The 19,271-nt window shown below is 43.5% G+C and overlaps 2 protein-coding genes across 2 annotated transcripts; one reads left to right on the forward strand and one right to left on the reverse strand.

The window, feature by feature from the left end:
- Positions 1 to 5,770: 5,770 nt before the first annotated feature.
- LOC125536628 (ADP-ribosylation factor GTPase-activating protein AGD5) lies at positions 5,771 to 10,818 on the forward strand. Its single transcript, XM_048699880.1, has 11 exons — positions 5,771 to 6,067; positions 6,886 to 6,944; positions 7,447 to 7,537; positions 8,103 to 8,157; positions 8,254 to 8,344; positions 8,432 to 8,630; positions 9,004 to 9,241; positions 9,395 to 9,573; positions 9,679 to 9,951; positions 10,045 to 10,100; positions 10,297 to 10,818. Exons 1-11 carry the CDS (start codon positions 6,017 to 6,019, stop codon positions 10,430 to 10,432), a joined length of 1,428 nt encoding a protein of 475 aa, XP_048555837.1. The 5' UTR covers positions 5,771 to 6,016; the 3' UTR covers positions 10,433 to 10,818.
- Positions 10,819 to 12,019: 1,201 nt separating this feature from the next.
- Positions 12,020 to 17,608, reverse strand: LOC125536629 (elongator complex protein 1). Its single transcript, XM_048699881.1, has 6 exons — positions 17,177 to 17,608; positions 16,607 to 16,921; positions 13,138 to 16,220; positions 12,941 to 13,039; positions 12,500 to 12,821; positions 12,020 to 12,389 (listed from the first exon to the last, which is right to left on the reverse strand). The coding sequence occupies exons 1-5, from the start codon at positions 17,336 to 17,338 to the stop codon at positions 12,503 to 12,505; spliced, it is 3,978 nt and encodes a 1,325-aa protein (XP_048555838.1). The 5' UTR covers positions 17,339 to 17,608; the 3' UTR covers positions 12,020 to 12,389; positions 12,500 to 12,502.
- Between the last annotated feature and the right edge of the window lie 1,663 nt (positions 17,609 to 19,271).

The raw sequence follows: 19,271 nt of genomic DNA on the forward strand, positions 1-19,271 counted from the left end.
TGCTCAGCAGACCAACCTGGTGGAACAGACTCCTAAGCAGTCCGATGCTTCGGAACCGCCTACTAAGCAGCCTATAGGTCCAAAACCGACTGCTCATCGGTCCGTCGGTCCGCAGGCGCGTGATCAGCATACCAATGCGTCAGCACTTCCTGCTCAGCAAACCAACGCGTTGGCATGGCCTCCTCAGCACACCGACAAGTTGGCACCACCTGCGCAGAAACCTGACATAGTTTCAACGCATGGTCAGCAGTCTGATGCCTCTGCTCCTACAACCCAGCAGTCCATCACAGCAGCACCGCCAGCTCAGCGGTCCGGCATAGATAAACCGTCTGCTAAGCAGTCTGTCCAAGCTTCACTGTCGGCTCAGCAGTCTACCGTGCAGGCAACCAGACGTTATGCCAGAAATGCTTCAAGTACGAAGAAGGAAGTGGCCAAAAAGGCTACACCCACAACCACGAGGAAGCGCAGCGGGAGAGTGAAGAGGAAAGAGAATGATTACCTCTTACTTAAAGCACTCATCGCCCAGAACCAAATTAACAGCAGATTGTTCGAATCGGGGAGTAATATTATTTCTGATGCCATGGGTGATGAAGAAGTACGTTTGTTGCTTGCTAAAAATAAAGCAGGCGTACTTGAAGCACACAATTACGTCCATGGCCATCCATTTCTTGTTGGCGAATACTTTGATGAGTGCAGCTCCAGTTGTCGCGAGTTACATGAATATTGCATGGATCAAATGTCAAAAGGTCATCACCATTTGCTAGTCCACCACAACAGAGATCATTTCCGACATGATGCTGTTTCCATCATTGTGAGTTTCGAGGACTTACATCTCTTCTTCAACTTCAACGTGCTCGATGCCACTCTTGTTAGATGCGTGATTTTGTAAGCACTTAACAAACTCTGATCAACTTCTCCATACAAGGCTGTAAATGATAAACAGCTAACTGTATTTTATTCCTATCAGGGGATTGAACGCGCAGAGAATACAAAGTGAGAGTGTGTATTTCATAGATCTTGCATTAGCAAATGGCACAACATTACATGAAAAGGACCGACGGGACTGGGCCGTTAACACGGTTGTCCGTATTTTCGAAAACACGTCCCATGCAGAATCATTTCTCTGGCCATATCATGAATGGTAAGTCAAGTAAACAACCACACATACACTGATTTTCTTTCAGATTTCGACATCATTCGTAAGTTCATGGCTTTCTTAATATGTAGCAATCACTGGATATTGGTATTCATTGTTCCAAACAAGAACGCAGTTTACTACATCGATTCTCTCAGCGAGTCAACAAACACTCAGGATCTGACGCATCTTCAGCAATTCTTGGATAGGTATTGAATTCTATGATGTTGAAATTAATTTGCATTCATATCTGGTTCAATAATTGATATTGTCAAAATTCATCATCATTTGCAATGTGCTCGCATTGTGGGAAACTAAAACAGGGAACCTGTTCAAGAGGAAACTACCTCTGCAGCACGAGATCGTTTCTCCGGTAACACACCGAAATCCATTATTTTCGAAAAATTTATCCAACAGTCTGCAAATACCTTTCCTTACGCTAGTCAAATGTTCAAGCTTCTAAATAAACCTCTTTCTATTTTGTCCAAGAAAATAATACATCTAACACCGGTTAGGTTGTTCCTGACAGGACAAATGCATGACTAATTTTGTATAAAAAAATCGATGTCCTCAGCAAGAAGCAGGGACCAACCTTTGTGGATACTATGTTTGCAGACACATGATCTCCATCTGCAAATTCGCTGATAGTTGTGACGATCCTCGCGAATTAGTATCAGTAAGTCTATCTTAATTAATATCTTCTACTTCACTCATATGGCACATTCTGATCTTAAAAATATCGTATCTCATCTTAAAACCGAGGACCCCTGAATCGCTCCCGGCTGGTGAATTGCTGATGGTTCGGAGATTTATCAGCGGCTTCTTCCTGGATCACTTCATCAATCCCACTGGTGATAATGAAGATTTCAGCATGCGTTCTCCTAAAACATTGAGTAAGAGTTAGCCGCTAAATATATAACGCATGGATCCATTGTTTTCCATTTGATGAGGTCTTCGTATTTCGTACATTATGATTAATTATGTAATGCATATATGTGTGGACAAATCATTGGAATTTAGCTACCATATGTTCAATTGCAATTGTTGCGAAATCTGATGAATGTTCTTCCTGTGGACACCATTTGTTCAATTGAATATTGTGGCGAATTTGCTTTTTGCGTGCCGATTCAAAATGAGATATTTTTGTTTATTTGTACAATTAAATATTGTGATGAATTTGCTTTTTGCATGCCGGTTCAAAATGAGATATTTTTGTTTTAACCTGGCAATTGCTCCGCACATGATTCAACTAAATAAGTGTGTGCGATCCACATAGGAAAGCATACGTCAATCATAGTGGAACCGTCGGTGATACACAATAGATCGCAAATGATTTGCAGTGCTACTAAGTGTGCATAGGTTCTCCGGAACCGTTTGTGATATCGCGTTATCGCACACGAGAACTTGGAGTAAACCATGCTCGATGCAAAATACAATCACAGTCGTATTTTTTTCAGGAAATGTGTGAGATCCCAAACGAAAAGCACATGTCACTTTTGCGGCAACCGTCGATGATACCTAACAAATCACAAATGGTCTGCAGCAATTGTATGTGTGCGAAGGGGCTCCTGAACCGTTTGTGATAGAACATTATCGCAGACAGTAATTGTTGGAAAATGTGTGCGATGGAGTCTAGCATGGCAGACGAGTTCCGCAGAAAACTCGTGTGTGATAGGGCACAAATCGCACACAGTTCATATGTTGGCCCGTGTGCCTTACATACTGTTTCCCAAACGGTTCGTTACGACAGACTGTATGGTTTCACTGTGTCATTAGAAACGCTTAATCACCGATACCACACGTGCGAAAGAATTTAGTGTGTGCTGCATCGCATACGATTACATTTTGGAAGGCCTCTGGATCACTGTTCCATATCCCCGATGATTTCTGGGTCGTGTGGGAAGGACCCCCTATCGCACACACTCACTTGGCGACGGTTCCGAAGGCCGTCGCGGAAAGGGGTTAAAAACCGTTTGTTTAGGACCGACGCGCACTAGTGAGAACATAAACTTGCGGCAATGGAAGAATTGTTTCGGCTCTCACTCTGGGGGTTTTCGAATCTTTCCGACTTTATGAGTTGGAATTAGGGCAAACGGAGCCACAGTGGGCCAACAAGCAGACATAGTGCACCCTCCTAGGGTACGCCACCTAAGCTTGTGCCCTTCTTGATCATCGTCTGGTGCCTCCCCGAACCTTCTAGGGTCTCTTCACGTTCAAAAAAAAATTTACCGTAAAATTTCATCGTGTTTGGACTTCGCTTGGTATGTTTTTTCTATGAAAACAAAAAATAGGCAAAAAACAGGAACCGACACTAGACACTGAATTAATAGGTTAGTCCATAAAAATGATATAAAATGACATATAAAGCATACAAGATTGACGATATAATAGCATGAAACAATGAAAAATTGTAGATACGTTGAAGAAGTATCATGGAGATGTGTATCTTTATTTGGCTTCACCCGCGCAAAATAATTTTAAGTGGATTAGTGATACGAACATAGAGCTATGCTTTCACATGTGTTGTCAGTGTCATACTTGTGATAATGACTTTGGATCCCTTGAGAGCATTTACTGCTCAAGCATCGCTTCACTTAGTTTAGTTCCCTTTTATTTTTGTCTTTTATTTTTCCATCAGTAGTTTAGTAAGCACTCCCTTTCTATTTGTCTTCCTAGCAACCGAGTGAAGTAAACTATCTTTAGACTTCAGTTTGTATGTGTACGGGAGATCGATAAACCTTACTTACAGCGATTTTTCTACAAAAACCCTGTGCATTTGTAGGGCATCACTAAGCTAACTCTTACTAATGTGTGCCTCTCGGCCATTCCTACTTTCTCTATGGGCCTTTTCATTCTGGGAGAAGGGGTTCATGCGAAATTTTATAATGTTCGTGCTCGATTTTTCTGGGATGATAGCGTTAAAAAACATAAGTACCACATGGTCAGACATGTTGATCTATGTAGACCTAGAAAACCATAGAGGTCTAGGGCTTTCCAACTCTAAACAGATGAACCTAGCCCTAGTTACTAACTGGATTTGAAAAATCCCGCAAAACGACAACGAGTTGTGGGCCCTGTTCTTAAAGTCAAATACTTTCCGAACAGACTCCTTCTTTGCGTGCATTGTTGAGGCCACACAACTATGGAATGAGATCCAGAAATGTAAGGAGATATTTATTTTAGGAGCCAAATTCTCGATAGGGAATGAGAAGGAGGACACCAAATTTTGGCTGTCAAAATGGATTGCGGACAAATCCCTATTCGCGATGTATTGTCTCTGTTTATAATCGCTATGTAACCTCAGACGCTATTTAGCGATGATTTTTCCTCTGGTTCGACCATCATCGTTTTTGCAATCTCTATTGACGGCGGAAGCTAATTCCTTGGACAATATGAGTTCTTTGATCGAACATGTATCGCTCAGTCCGAACCGAGACATGATTACCTCGGAGATGGAGGCCTTAGGTGGCTTCTTGGTCAAGTTCGCTTGTGCCAAGCTGGTGCGAGGCCCCAAAGTTCGTTTTGCCAAACCTCCGTGGGCCACACGTATGCCCCTTGAAGTTTGTATCTTCCTTTGACAAGTTGCCTTGGACCACCTCCCCTTGGCTCTGAACCTCCAAAAACGTCATGGACCGAGCCACGGCAACCGCGCTCTATGTAGGTCCTTGGAGGACATTAATCACATCCTTTTCCAACACGTCCCTGCTCGATTATTATGGAGCTACGTCTCAGAATGTGTTTGGACAAATTTGGCACCCGAATTCAATGGTGCTAGCGCTTGTGCTCTTGCGTAACGTTCGATGCCAACACCATCTCTTAGCCTGGAGAACGTTTAATGCTTTAGCCTGGACGCTATGAACTACCTGTAACAAACTTGCCATTAAGGGAACCATTCCTGCTCACCCTGCTAATTATATCTTCAAATATTGTTTTTATTTCAACAAAGGTGCCCCTCTAAGGAAGAGGAAGGACTGTGAGGCGGCGACGACCATCCTTAACAAGATCAAACACCTTCATGCTGTTTCACAGGAGCTCTTGAGCTTGTTGTAGTTATTTCATTTCTATTTCAACGATCTTTTTGAGTCGCAAGTTGTATCCATTGCTTTTATTCAGTTATGTAAAACAGTAACTCTGTGCTACTTCGGCCGATGTTGGCTTTATTAATTTAAAACCGGATGCTTCTTGTGTCAGTTTTCTAAAAAAAAACAATGATGGACGCAAAACAATAATTCAGATGTTATTTTTTCTAAAAGAACCAGATGTTAATAGTCGAGGATATACTAACATCCCAAAAACCGAGGATAAACATGACTCAAACATGCACGTTTCAAAAATCATCACGAAAACGAGAAAGGTTGACTAGGCAGGCGGCTGGTGCGCGTGTATGTTCGTGTCATCTTCATGGTTCCCTTTCCATTTCCACATTTGTGGACCAGATCAAAATGGCAGCGCCATTCCAACTGACGTGGTTTACACTGGTCGGTGCTATTGTAAGTGTGAATGCAACAAATAATAAATAATTATTCCTTTATTGGTTTGTAATCGTGGTCTGTCGTGCCGTGATTAGGCCAGCAGACCCTCACAGCACCGTCATTACCGCATCGCACACAAAAATATAATCTCGTGAACAAAAACAAGTTTTTTTTCCAACAGAAAAAAACTACTCAGAGAGAGAGAGAGAGAGAGAGAGAGAGAGGGCACGCGAGCGAGGAAGGTCAAGCCGAGAGGAGACGCACAGATCCCTCCCTCTCCTCTGCACATCTCTCCTCCCTCCCTCCCCCACGACGCGGCAAAAACAGGGAGGAGAGAGGGCGAGAGAGGGAGCCCGAGCCCGAATCCCTGCGATCCCCCCCTCCCGGTCGGAGGATCCGGCGATCAGCCATGAACGAGAAGGCCTCCGTCTCCAAGGAGCTCAACGCCAGGCACAAGAAGGTCCGTCCCGTCGCCACTGTTTCCCCCTCCCCCTCTCGGCACCACCATCATTAGATCGGCGCCGCACGCTGCTGCTTCGAATGGACCGGGAATCAAAACAGAGCCGACGGGACGCGCAGCTCCTCTTTTCGGGCGGGATTCGGGATCCGCGACGGCGTGGATCTGCGATTGGTTTTGCGGTTCCTGACAAGGAGCAGATCCGAGCTTTGCTTCGCCGCGTTCCGATGGCCGGGAAATCAATCGAGGAGCCGGACGCGGTAGCTGGCTTTGCGTTTGGCAGCTCCGTCAGACGGCCTCGTCGAAGCCGGTTGAGATATGGGAATCGCCATTCGGTGGTTTGGTTGTAAATTTGATCGCTCTATTACGGATTTCAGTCTCCTGGGTGGGATTACAGAGAACGCGCAATGCTTGCTCATATGCTGCTTCATAGTATCTGCTGCTCATACCTTGGGGCACAAAAGTTGAGTAATACCCTCCCATTCGATAGAGTAGGAGCACTCTATTATGTATGTCTGCGGTGTAGTAGCACTCTAGTATGTCTACGGTGCCGAATAAGGGCGAGCATGACGTAGATTCCAATCAAATACCACTTCAATTTTGTGCCTCCTATATTTGTGTAGCGTATATCGTGGATCAGAAGGGTTATAACATCGTGTAAGTAATCTCACCATCTATCTTTGATGTCACATGAGCCAAAAGGAAGCGACACCATGTGTGCTTGTTATGTTGCAATCACAATCTTCTGTTACGCGTGTTACTCATGTTTGTCGCGTAGCGTTTATGACCCATTGTCATTCTTCGTCTACATTTATTTCCAGATATTGGAAGGCCTTCTGCGGTTGCCGGAGAACAGAGAATGTGCAGACTGCAAGTCAAAGTGAGTGGTCCCGTGCAATTGGTTGTTTTTAACGTATCTATTGATGGATCAGACAAAAATTATGTTACCGATAGATTTGACATCGCCTATTTTGGTAGGCAGCTGTTTGATTCATGAATTGGACATTTCAGTGGTCAGTTCCATTTGCTGATCTGTGTTATGTTATACAGTTAATGCTATAGTAGTTATTTTATGCCTTACCTTGTGTTTCAAGATTTAATATTTTAACTTTGGCCTTTATTATGCACGCGGGAATAGATTTATCGCGTGGATGTATCATTAGTGCTTGTATCTAGACATGTAACAACTGCAATCTGTGGAGAAAGATGTTGAAATGACATTGTTCAGTTATAGTTGCCTTTTAGGCTAGTCTTTTCCCTCTATCTCCGTTCACATGTGCAGATGCTTTGAGTTCCATTTCTATGCATTCATTGTGTATCAACACTCATGCTCACAATTCTTGTTCTACTCAACAATTGCTAACACTTTGCCCGTGCTGCAGGGGTCCTCGATGGGCAAGTGTCAATCTTGGGATCTTCGTATGCATGCAGTGTTCTGGAATTCATAGAAGCCTTGGGGTACACATATCAAAGGTCAGTGACTAATCATTTGCATCCTTTTTCCGACTCCACTCTCACCGGAAAAGCTTTGTCCTTCATTGAGTTGTTCCGACAAAACTTAGTAGAAGCCACAATGGTGATGCCTGGCTTGAGGTGAAGAACTTTCAGGACAATCTGGGCATGCTAAGGGTTCTTTATCAAACGTTTTAAACTCATTGCCTGCTAATAGGTAAATGGAGTTGATGTAAACGTATCATAATACAACCCAATAAAGTGGTCATCATGTGCTACAACTCGGTTTCAGTGGATTAGCTTAGCCCCCTCATACCACATTTTGTAGGACACTCTCTTTTTTCTTTGATTTTGAGCATTAATATGCTTATGTTTCTTTAGGTTATTATTTCCTTTACTTTGGTCTTGTGGCATTTCAGTACAATTTTGTTGAGCAGAAACCAAAAGTTTACTTACCAGGAGAGAATTCAATTCTTTACTTCATATGTTTCCTTCCTATCATCTTGTCTACTGTATTATGTACATTTAAGAGATTAGGCAGCATTAATTTTTTTTCATTCTTACAAAACATTTCTTCCTGATGCAGGTAAGGTCTGCTACTCTGGATACATGGTTGCCAGAGCAAGTTGCATTTATTCAATGTATGGATTACTTTCTCCTGGAGTTTCTAAATGCAAATTTTTGTTAACAAAACTATGATTTCACTTGACACGATAATTGTATTCATGTTCTTGCAGCAATGGGAAATGAAAAGGCAAATGGCTATTGGGAAGCAGAGCTGCCCCCTAATTATGACAGGGTTGGGATAGAGAACTTCATCCGTGCAAAGTATGATTATTCCTGCTCTTTCTATCTAGTGTAACGTGTTCTCTGTACTTTTCAAATAATGTAAGTAACATCATATCTGAAATATAGATACGAGGACAAGAGGTGGATACCGAGGAATGGAACATCAAAACTGCCCTCTAGTGCTCGAGATGAGGAGAGCTCTGAATCTCAGGCCAGTCATGCTAACAGGGGTGGGCACGCTCAAAAACCTTCATTTGAGCAACATCGTGTTTCACCAGCTGCTACGAAAAGAACTGTTCCAGTGGCTTCTAGGATGCACACGCAGGTAACTCTTTTGTACTACCACAAGCTTTTAGTATGCAACTATTAATTTGTTGGCACCTGGCCTTGATGGCCCTTGTATTTTTTTTCTAATGATGAAATGTTAACAATTCATGTTGCAAAATTCTTGTTACTATGCATGTTTAAAAAATCAGGGTTATTATCTGTTGCAAGTTTCTTAACTAATATCAACCGTCTAAATATGTAATCTTAAATGAAGAAAGACCTGTAAGCTCTTATATAGGGTTTGTTATATGCATTTGATCACATCTACTTTAAGTAATCTCGGGGTCTCTGCTTAGTTTTTTTTATTCACTGTATCCTATTGAACAAAATTTTCTTCTGCTGATAACCTTGATTTTCGATCTGGAATATAGGCATCACCTCAGCCAAAAGCAGAACTACCAGTTCCCAAGGTTGCTTCGCCTCCTCAGCCAGCAAAATCTCCTGCTAAAGTTGATGTGACACCCCCAAAAGTTCATCAGCCATCGGTTGCACCCCCTCCTAAAGTTGACTATGCCATTGACCTCTTTAACATGTTATCGATGGACGGAACAACTGAGAAAGAACCAGTGTCATCTTCCAATGACGATAATGCTTGGGATGGCTTCCAGTGTAAGCTCTTACGAGTAATATTTTGAATGAGAAACTATTCTCTTGTCATGAGCACTGCATCATGTTTATTTTGTACACTTAGTGGAGATACCATGTTTTTGGATTGCCATGTCAATTTGTTTTGCATTCCTCATGGATATTAAAATTATTCAGCTGCAGAACCAGCACCTAACTCCGAGAAAAAGGATACTGCTAAGCCAGTAGAAAGTAAGGCCCAGTCTACATCGGGAATCGAAGACTTATTTAAAGACTCGCCAGCTGTGGCAGCGTCTTCAGCTCCAGTTGCTTCCAAATCAAACCCACAGACAGATATCATGAGTCTGTTTGAGAAGGTCAGCACAAGCACTCCTCGCACTACTTATATATTTATTTGAAATGGCTCTGACCACAAGAGCACATGTAGGCTCTACCTAAAGAAATACTTGTTTTTTCTGCAGTCGAATATGGTATCACCATTTGCTATCCATCAGCAGCAGCTTGCTTTTATGACCCAGCAACAAGCTTTACTGATGGCTGCTCTTAAATCTGGAAATGCACCCCAAATGGTTCCTGGGAATGCACCCCAAATGGTTCCCGGGAATGCTAGTGTGCTAAATGCTAATGGTTCTAATGCCCCTAATGGAAGCTTGCCTTCCCATAGCTGGCCAAATCTAGGTTATCAGAACCCTGCATCTATTCCAGCAGCAGCACCACAAAATGGTGTCGCCAAGGTGATGACTTGTGGATAATGTTTAGATACGTGCACTCGAAGGTTAGTTATATTGATTGTTTCATCTCTCTCTCTCTGGTCTACTGTTCGGCAGGCTGGGAACAACAATCAGGACTTCTTTTCTGGGAACTTCGGTTTTGGTTCGCCGGGGTAAGTTTTGTTATCTTCATAGGTTTGTTGCTACTTAAGCAATACTCCCTCCGTCCCAAAATAAGTGTCTCAACTTTGTACTAGCTTTAGTATAAAATTGTGCTAAAGTTAAGACACTTATTTTGAGACGGAGGGAGTACTAGATATGGAAACAGATTTTACATTTTGTTTTCTGATGCCATCTGTGGGTTTGCAGCATGCCAGCAAATGGGGCCACAACCGCAGGTGCTAACAAGAGCGCATCCACCCCTACCTCTTCTACCCTGCCCTCTCAATCAGGCAAAGAGTACGATTTTTCCTCATTAACGCAAGGAATGTTCTCGAAGCGATGAGTGGCTTGCAATACTTGGAAATGGATGAGGCCTCCATTGGGCGCAGATTTAGGGAGAAGTTGGGGGGAAGCTTGTACACTGTTTTACCGAGGCAGCTTTGCCAATTGTGGATACATAGTTACATCACCTTGTGGGCCAACAAGTGCGGATATGGCAGAAAACTGCTCATGTTGTTTCCTACAGCTGAATAGTCTCATTGTTACAGTGATGCCAAAGAACTTCAAACAGAGGATTCCCCTTTTCTCTTGTTCAGGGTGTAGTTGCAATACCATATGTCGATTACTTTGTATTGTACGCCAATAATTTTATTCCGTTGTGTTCCATATATGTGATTGTATTGTTGTGACTTGCCCTTTAAATGCACTGAACGCTTGTTTATTGGTATCCTTTGATGGGTTTGCCTAGTTATTGCACATCTAAGTGACTCAATCAAGCATAAAAGAGAAAAGGAAAAAAAAACATGTACGCAATCTTTGCATAAGATCAATGACATAAGAAGTACTTCCTTTCAAGCTATGTTAGTTTGAAACGATCTTATATTGTGTTGTGGGATGGAGGGAGTAGGATATGTGGTAACATAGCTTGAAAAAACTTATATTGTGTTGTGGGATGGAGGGAGTAGGATATGTGGTAACATAGTTTGAAAAAACTTGTATTGTTGGGATGGAGGGAGTAGCATATGTGGTAACATAGCTTGAAAAATGATCTTATATTGTGGGATAGAGAAAGTAGTAGCATACTCCTTCCGTCCTTAGAAGTGTACTTACAATTTTGTTGGAAAGTCAACTTTTTATATATATTTGATCATATTTATACAATAATACATCAACATTTATGCCATCAAATTGATGGCAGGCCTGGCACAGTGGTGAAGTCCTCCCCACTTGTGTCAAGAGGTCCTGGGTTCGAACCAGCCTCTCTGCATTGCACTTTGCAGAGGTAAGACTAGGTTCCTATAATCCCTCCCCAGACCCCACCTTGTGTGGGAGCTTCTATTTACTGGGTCTGTCCTTTATTTATGCATCAAATTAGTAGAGTTTGATGGCGTGTCCGAGGTGTTGCCATGGTCTGATTCAACGTTAATGGCATCACCTTTGGCGAGCCACCTTGAAGGTCTGCATATCAGCAATGGAGCCGCATCAAGTAAGGGTGAGGAGATGATCCGTCATTTTTATTTTAGTGGCTACTAAGGTGGTGACAAAGGTGGTGTCAAGTTCAGAGGATTCTTCAGTCTTGATTGTATTTTTCCTTTTTGGCTAGTGCTCCTTTGTACAAAGGCTAGCATTTTGCTATTTTTTCAGTTGTCACATCGATGTGTACGTGACGTGTAGTATGATCTTTATGACATAAATGAGACATTATCATGCAAAAAAAAAGTAGCATTAGATTCATAATAAAATATAGTTTCATCATATACCAATTTAGTTTCACAAATATTAATATATTTTTGCACAAACTCGATCGAACTTTGAGATAGTTTGACCCTCCAATAAAATTGAAAGTACACACGGAGGAAATATGTGAATACCACCGTGAAAATATATCAGCATTTACTACGTATTGATGTACCTTAAGAGAAGTAGCACATGTGAATACCCCCGTGAAAATATATCAGCATTTACTGCGTATTGAAATGTATTACATTTCAGCAATATTCATGGCATGCTTCATTTCTGCCAAAAATAATCAACTGTTGGTACACAAACAAATAGACCACTATACTTGTGATAGACCGATGGCATGAACTCTGATATCCACGATACATGATACAACTACAAAATTGCTGAAACATGTTAGGACGTAACGATCCGCCGATACATGATACAACTACAAAATTGCTGAAACATGTTGGACGTAACGATCCGCCAGATAGAGACATGTTGTACTGCAAACGTTGGGCACCAGAAGCGCTGCCCTGGCCAACCTCCCGTGTCCCAACAGCAACACGCCAGCAAACCTGAAGCAATATTTCAAAAATCACACCGCCATTGTTGACCCGTTCCATGTACCAGTACTATTTCATTCCAAAATGGAGTTAACTTGCAATCAGGGAACTGGAGGGCATACCAGTCAAGGCGGCGACAGAGCTTTGATCCGCCAGGAGGAGGTTTCACTGGCGACAGGCTGATGCGCTCTCAGCATTTTCGTGTAATGCTCAAGGGTATGCGCATTCTCGTCCATCTTGTCAGTAGACATTGTATCCTCAGCCAACTTCACTGCGGCCATCTGCGATACCTCAAAATTATCTCCAGCCAGCTGCACCTGACGGGCGATATCTTCTTTCCCCAGCTGTGTTAGAACTACAAGTAGACCTCTAAGCTCTTTTTGCGCACCAGTGGCCAGAGACATCCCCTTGAGATGCTCCACTAGTGCCATCTCCTCCCCAGGACTGCAGAAACAGTGCTTCTAGTGAGTCGACAAGATAAACAGACAAACAAGCAGAAACAGTACAAAACAGAGATTTCAGTGCAATAATCTGATAACCGGAAAAAAAACCAAGTCACCTACCTTCCAGCTCGTATCTTGCCAGCTTTCTTTTGACGCCTTGACCCTCGTGACTTGCTTGCGCTGCTAGATATGACAGAAGCACTCGATTCCTTTGTTGACCTGTCCACACAGCATTTGGAAATCACATTAAACAAGGAAGATGGAATTGAAACATTAAGCACAAGGACTTAGGAACTTAAAACGGCAGAATAACAAACCTAGTCGTGTATGCACTCATTTCGCTGAAGCTAGAGCTGACTTCTGAAATGTTGTCGTCTTCGACATCCATAAATCGGTCCTCTGACTGTAGTTTAGCTGCGAGAGATAATCTCCTCTGCCGCACAGCGACATAGCGTGCTAGATATTTACCCACCTTCAGCAATCCTTCCTGATACTCAGATATCAGCACTGCAGCACACTCCAGAGCTGCATCTTTAACAGTATCAACAAGATCCTGCCTGCTGTGCATATAAGCCACTCTAAGAGCCTCTTCCCATTCTCTTGCCATGATGTAGCAGCCTACACCTCTATCAACATCTGAACAATACTCCAGTGCAATTTTGGCGGCATCTCCTGGCTTACCGAGTGCTTGGAACTCATCACATAGCTCCTGTGCTAGTTGAAGAATTTCTTCCTTTGTGAAGTTCAGAAGGCCTGTAACAGTGAACACACCTCTCCAGTCCCCACAGGCATGATAAGCTTTCAAAGATTTCTGATATGATGAGCAACATTGATAAGTTATTGCAGCTTCTCCAAAGCATTTCTCTTCAAAAAGATGGTCGCCCCATGCCTCAAGAATTTGATGTCTTTTATCTGGGTCACTAAATAACTGGAGGCCCAGTGGGAACAGCTGAGGGTTAGAATTAAGGAGTTCCATGCAGTCCGCATGATACTCATTACCAGCAGACACAATGTTTCTGAGAGCACTTTCATATCTTGCAAGTTTCAAATCTATTGTGTACCTCATAATAGCAGGAGGTAGGCATTCAAGACCCTTAAGAAAAGGAAGGAACTCCTTTGGATCTTTTTGGGAATTTAAAGCAACTATAGCAGCAAGATTCAGATCATACAGTCCCAAAGCAGCATTAAAAACAGCTTCTGGTTCTGTTAACCAAAGCAAGTGCTTCAAAGACTCTTCAGCAGATGGGTAAAGCTTCCGTCGGCCATCATCAACCCCATGAAGTTCCAGTTCTCGAATGACTTTAATTCTATTCAATGCTTCTTCCAACAATGGAGGTCCGCTACGCGCCAAAGTGGTCAGTATGCACAGTTCTCTTGATGAGCTTTCTTCTATTTGTTCCTCGAGGGCTTTTCTGATTGCCATCAGTACAGATGTTACTTTGTTCTCTGACAAGGCGCCATGCGGATTTTCACTATCCATTGAGCTCGAGCACTGCTCAGGGAATGATATGTACGCCTCATACAATTTGCCGCTGACATTCTCATTCTTAATTGAGCAAACAAATTCAGTGATGTGGCTAAGGTTATTGACTTCTTTAACAAAATCTGCTGCTGACTTGATAAAAGCTTTCCATCCACAATAATCAACCAACATATTGAAATCTATTCGATGGCGTCTTACCATGTCCATTGCATCTTTGAAACGCCTCTGGACCAGTGCCTGAACAATTGCAACAAGGACCAGCTTTCTAGGGTACATACACTCTAAGTTACCACGGGTTGTTTGAATTATGACAGCCGCTTCATCACCATGGAGAACACCAATCAATTTTGATCCTTTTTCCCACACAGTGATATGCTCTTTGCTTGGCTTTGCTCGAGGATGTTTGTTAACATGGCTATCAATTGTCACTTGGCCGTTTTTTAGGAAAATCTCATTGACGTCCACAATGAACAAAAGATCCTGCTTAGTAGTCACAAGCAAATGGGTCACAACCTGCTCAGTAGCTCCATAAGAACTGGAATAGAATGTGAAGCTGCTGCAGTTGTTGCTCAATAACCTTTTGCCCATGTGCAGCTTACTGCTGTCATCAAGTCCAAGCAGAAGGGTTCGAACCACACCATTTTCATGGCATGGAACAGCAGTCATTGAAGGACATGATGTTGGAAAATCATAATCAGGACAAAGTTCACCGCTTTGTATCGGTGCAGTCATTCTCAACTCTGAACAGTATTTAACAATCTTTCCTCCACTTAACTGGATAAAGGCTGAACCTCCTTTTGCTGGGTTTCGGGAGACTCCAATAACAGGACCCTCCAGAGGCATTCTCTTTGATACTCTAGCTTGCCAACCAGATGAACTCACTGAACCTGGCAAACAGTCCTCAGAACATACAAGTTTAATCTCATTGACAAAGAACAGCGAATCATGTTTTTCTTCTAAGTTACCAGCTTCACTGGACCTCATAGGTGTTGAAGAACAGTAATCACTCCAGCGACAGATACCAATTAAGGTACGTGTATCTATCCACGTGAGGTGCATAGAGTTATTCAAACTGAAGTCACAATGGCAAGGGTCAACAGTTATCCCATTGCCTTCAAACTCTTCCCATTTATCTGCTGCCGGAAGTTCCACAACACATAAGCTGCCATTTGAAAGATAAGCAGTCAAATGGTTCTTTGAGTTCTTGGATACAAAACAAACCTCATTCACGGCACAAGGAAACGCAAGATAGAACAGAGACATAGGGGGTGGCATGAGGCCCAAATGGAGCGGAGTTATAAGGATACGGAGGCCATCAATAACTAATGCAACTGAAGTTTCACTGACAGCAGTAGTCCATGCAAACCTGTGTGCAATGACCTCACCTCCTAGTGTCCAACAAATGAGATGCAGCGGTTTTGTCGGGTCCCAAGAGAACTTCACCCCCTCTTTCTTTGTGTAGCGCAGTTCTTGTTTCAAATACCAGTGATTGTTGCTGCAGGACCATATTTTAATAACATCATACTGGCCACAAGAAACTAGAGCAGCTAGGAGTTCAGAGTTGCAGTTCCATTTTAATGCTTGGATGACAACCTCTGCTGGTTCTTCAATAGAAAAGTGGCTTCTTTCTAAGCCATTCTTCTCATAGAATACAATGAGAGGGCACTTTCCCTCTGTTTTCCTGTCATGGGCAGTGACAACCTTTGCTCCGCTCGGCATCCAGTCTAGTGATTGCCCCATAAAATTATTGGTGTCTGAAGAAGAATGAACCTTTCCAGATTCACGTTCCCAAATAGTAAGTTTTTTAGGGCTATCATCAAAGCCCCCAAGGGTAGCAAAATGTTTTCCATCACCCCTCCAAGAGACACAACTTTGGATCTGACCATCAGAACTATTGATCTCGCATGCAGAAGCACTCTGGGAACAATTATGTTAGAATGGAGAAGACATAACATCACTTTTTACATATATATTATAACATTCATCATAGCAACATGCAATGACTAGGCAGTAGATAATATATACTACACTCCTATCCATGGAGATCAACGGGAGATGTGTTCTAACAGTAACGAATTAAATGCAGTGTGTTTTAAGACTTGAAAAGGCACCGGGATCTGGTGCTAGAAAATCCTATTGCAATATGTTTCCCCAACTCACATCATTCTACCATGAGACCTACTTACTAAAACAAACACACTAAAAAATCACACCACATTGCTCTACAGGGTCCAATTCATGCATCCGTTATAATCACACTGAATACACCATATCTTTAGTTAGATCAGAAACACAAAACTTACTTGAGGGTCAATAGAAGTCTCAAACAGCACTTCCCAATCATGTGTCATGACGAGCAGTTGCCCCAATCCGGTTGTTACAGAGAGAAGGGCCCCATCAGGACTAGATGCAATGGTCTTGACACCACCCTCCAATCTTCCTACAACTTCGGTTGTTCTTTCCTCCACATTATACAATAAGAGACACCCGTCCGCTGAACCAAGGAGCAGAGACTCCTTCTCCATTAGATAATCCATGGCAACTATGAAATCTCCAGGCTCAAGAAGAACCTCCTCCACATCTGAATCTAGAGTGGTTTTACTCCATTGCAGAGGTTGCTGTGGAAAAGAAAGCATGGCAATCAATAAGACAGGAATACATGCTCTCAACATACAAACACATTTTCTATTGAAAGATCTTTTCATACATACTGAGGAGTTTTTTTTAAATGGAATATACTAATGAACTAGTGTAGCATTACCATGGTTAATTGAATATGAACTCTGTTTGATGTGTAAACACTTTCCAAAATTTAAGCAGGAACCCGCAGTCGCAATAGAATGGAATGGAATCCATGAGTTGAGGATCCGTACCTGGGTGGAGGCGAGGAGATTAACGGAATAGAGGAAGTTGGCGGAGGAGACGAAGAAGGCACGGTGGCGCTCGGCGTCGATGGCGGATACGACGAGGGTCTCGCCGTCGAGATGGAGCTGGAGCTCCTGCACGACCCTGGTCACAAGCTTCAGGTTCTTCATATCGCCGCCTTTCCCCTTAAGTCGCTCGCGGCGGCGCCGAACGAGGACGGTGAGGACAAGGGACCTCCGGTCGCGGCAAAGGGCGTCGGCAAACGAGGGCGGCGATCTTGGTCGGGAGGGGGAGGTGGTACGGGGACACGAGCAAGAGAGGAGGGCGGGGTCGAGGGCGAGGGGGGGAGCTCGCCGGAGTGACGAGGCGCGGCGGACGGCGGGACGGAGGCGCGGGTGTCTAGGGTTGGGGTTTTTGGCAAAAGAGTTCAGGGTGCGATAAGAGGAACTGGCCCGCTTTAATCAAGACTCGGACACTCGCCCGGCAACTTTTAGGCCTTGGGGACGATTTAGGTCTCAGCCACGCCCCCAGGTGCCGCCCTCAAGACGTCGTAAATTCAAACTTGGTCCATTCCCGCTACCCAAAAAACACCACAAGTCCGGCGATCGGCGCTAGAAAAGTCCAGACGATTGGCGATCACCACGCCACAGTTCGGAGATCAATAAAAGGTTCGGCATGCAAAAGAAAGGACGCGTAGGCAATGCATCAAACGACGTTGTCGGCCTCCGGCGTCGGAGGAGTCGGCGTGCGCGGGCTGGTCGGCGTCGGCGCGGCTTCAGTGCTGGGCGTCGTGGAGGCATCATCGCTCGGGCTTGGCGACGGCGTTGGGGTCGGCTTGGGAGTTGGCGTCGCCGTCGACGACATCTGGTTCAGGATGAGGCTGAAAGAAATATGCCCTAGAGGCAATAATAAAGTTGTTATTTATATTTTCTTATATTATGATAAATGTTTATTATTCATGCTAGAATTATATTAACCGGGAACTTGATACATGTGTGGATACATAGACAAAATAAAGTGTCCCTATTATGCATCTACTTGACTAGCTCGTTGATCAAAGATGGTTAACTTTCCTAACCATAGACATGTGTTGTCATTTGATGAATGGGATCCGTTAGCTTAGCATGATAATCGTTAAGTTTTATTGCTATTGCTTTCTTCATGACTTATACATATTCATCTGACTATGAGATTATGCAACTCCCGAATACCGGAGGAACACTTTGTGTGCTATCAAACATCACAATGTAACTAGGTGATTATAAAGATGCTCTACAGGTGTCTCCGAAGGTGTTTGTTGGGTTGGCATAGATCGAGATTAGGATTTGTCACTCAGAGTATCGGAGAGGTATCTCTAGGCCCTCTCGGTAATGCACATCCCTATAAGCCTTGCAAGCAATGTGACTAATGAGTTAGTTGCGGGATGATGCATTACGGAACGAGTAAAGAGACTTGCCGGTAACAAGATTGAACTAGGTATGATGATACCGACGATCGAATCTCAGGCAAGTAACATACCGATGACGAAGGGAATAATGTATGTTGTTATTGCGGTTTGACCGATAAAGATCTTCATAGAATATGTAGGAACCAATATGAGCATCCAGGTTCCGTTGTTGCTTATTGATCGGAGATGTGTCTCGGTCATGTCTACATAGTTCTCGAACCCGTAGGGTCCGCACGCTTAACGTTCGATGACGATTTGTATTATGAGTTATGTGTTTTGGTGACCGAAGTTTGTTCGGAGTCCCGGATGAGATCACAGACATGACGAGGAGTCTCGAAATGGTCGAGAGGTAAAGATTAATATAATGGACGATAGTATTCGGACACCGGAATGGTTTCGGAATGGTTCGGGTATTTTTTGGAGTACCGGGAGGTTACCGGACCCCCCCGGGGGGAAGTATTGGGCATACATGGGCCATAGGGAAGAGGGGAGGAAGCCCATAAGGGGTGGTCGTGCCCCCTCCCATAGGGAGTCCAAATTGGACTAGAGGAGGGGGCGTGCCCCCCTTTCCTTCTCCTCTTCCCTCCTCCTTCCCTCTTTCCCCTCCATGAGAAGAAAAAAAAGGGAGGGGGGCGAATCCTACTAGGAGTGGAGTC

The sequence above is a fragment of the Triticum urartu genome, chromosome 2 (genome assembly GCF_003073215.2).
Source record: "Triticum urartu cultivar G1812 chromosome 2, Tu2.1, whole genome shotgun sequence".
NCBI lineage: Eukaryota > Viridiplantae > Streptophyta > Magnoliopsida > Poales > Poaceae > Triticum > Triticum urartu.

Excerpts from the sequence above, each read along its gene's own strand:
- LOC125536628 (XM_048699880.1), top strand. The coding sequence starts at position 6,017 with ATGAACGAGAAGGCCTCCGTCTCCAAGGAGCTCAACGCCAGGCACAAG. Across the intron at positions 7,538-8,102 it reads TTGGGGTACACATATCAAAG|GTAAGGTCTGCTACTCTGGA; the intron begins GTCAGTGACTAA and ends TTCCTGATGCAG. Across the intron at positions 10,101-10,296 it reads TTCGGTTTTGGTTCGCCGGG|CATGCCAGCAAATGGGGCCA; the intron begins GTAAGTTTTGTT and ends GTGGGTTTGCAG.
- LOC125536629 (XM_048699881.1), bottom strand. The coding sequence starts at position 17,338 with ATGAAGAACCTGAAGCTTGTGACCAGGGTCGTGCAGGAGCTCCAGCTC. Across the intron at positions 16,221-16,606 it reads AGACTTCTATTGACCCTCAA|AGTGCTTCTGCATGCGAGAT; the intron begins GTAAGTTTTGTG and ends AATTGTTCCCAG. Across the intron at positions 12,822-12,940 it reads GGCAAGATACGAGCTGGAAG|TCCTGGGGAGGAGATGGCAC; the intron begins GTAGGTGACTTG and ends CTGTTTCTGCAG.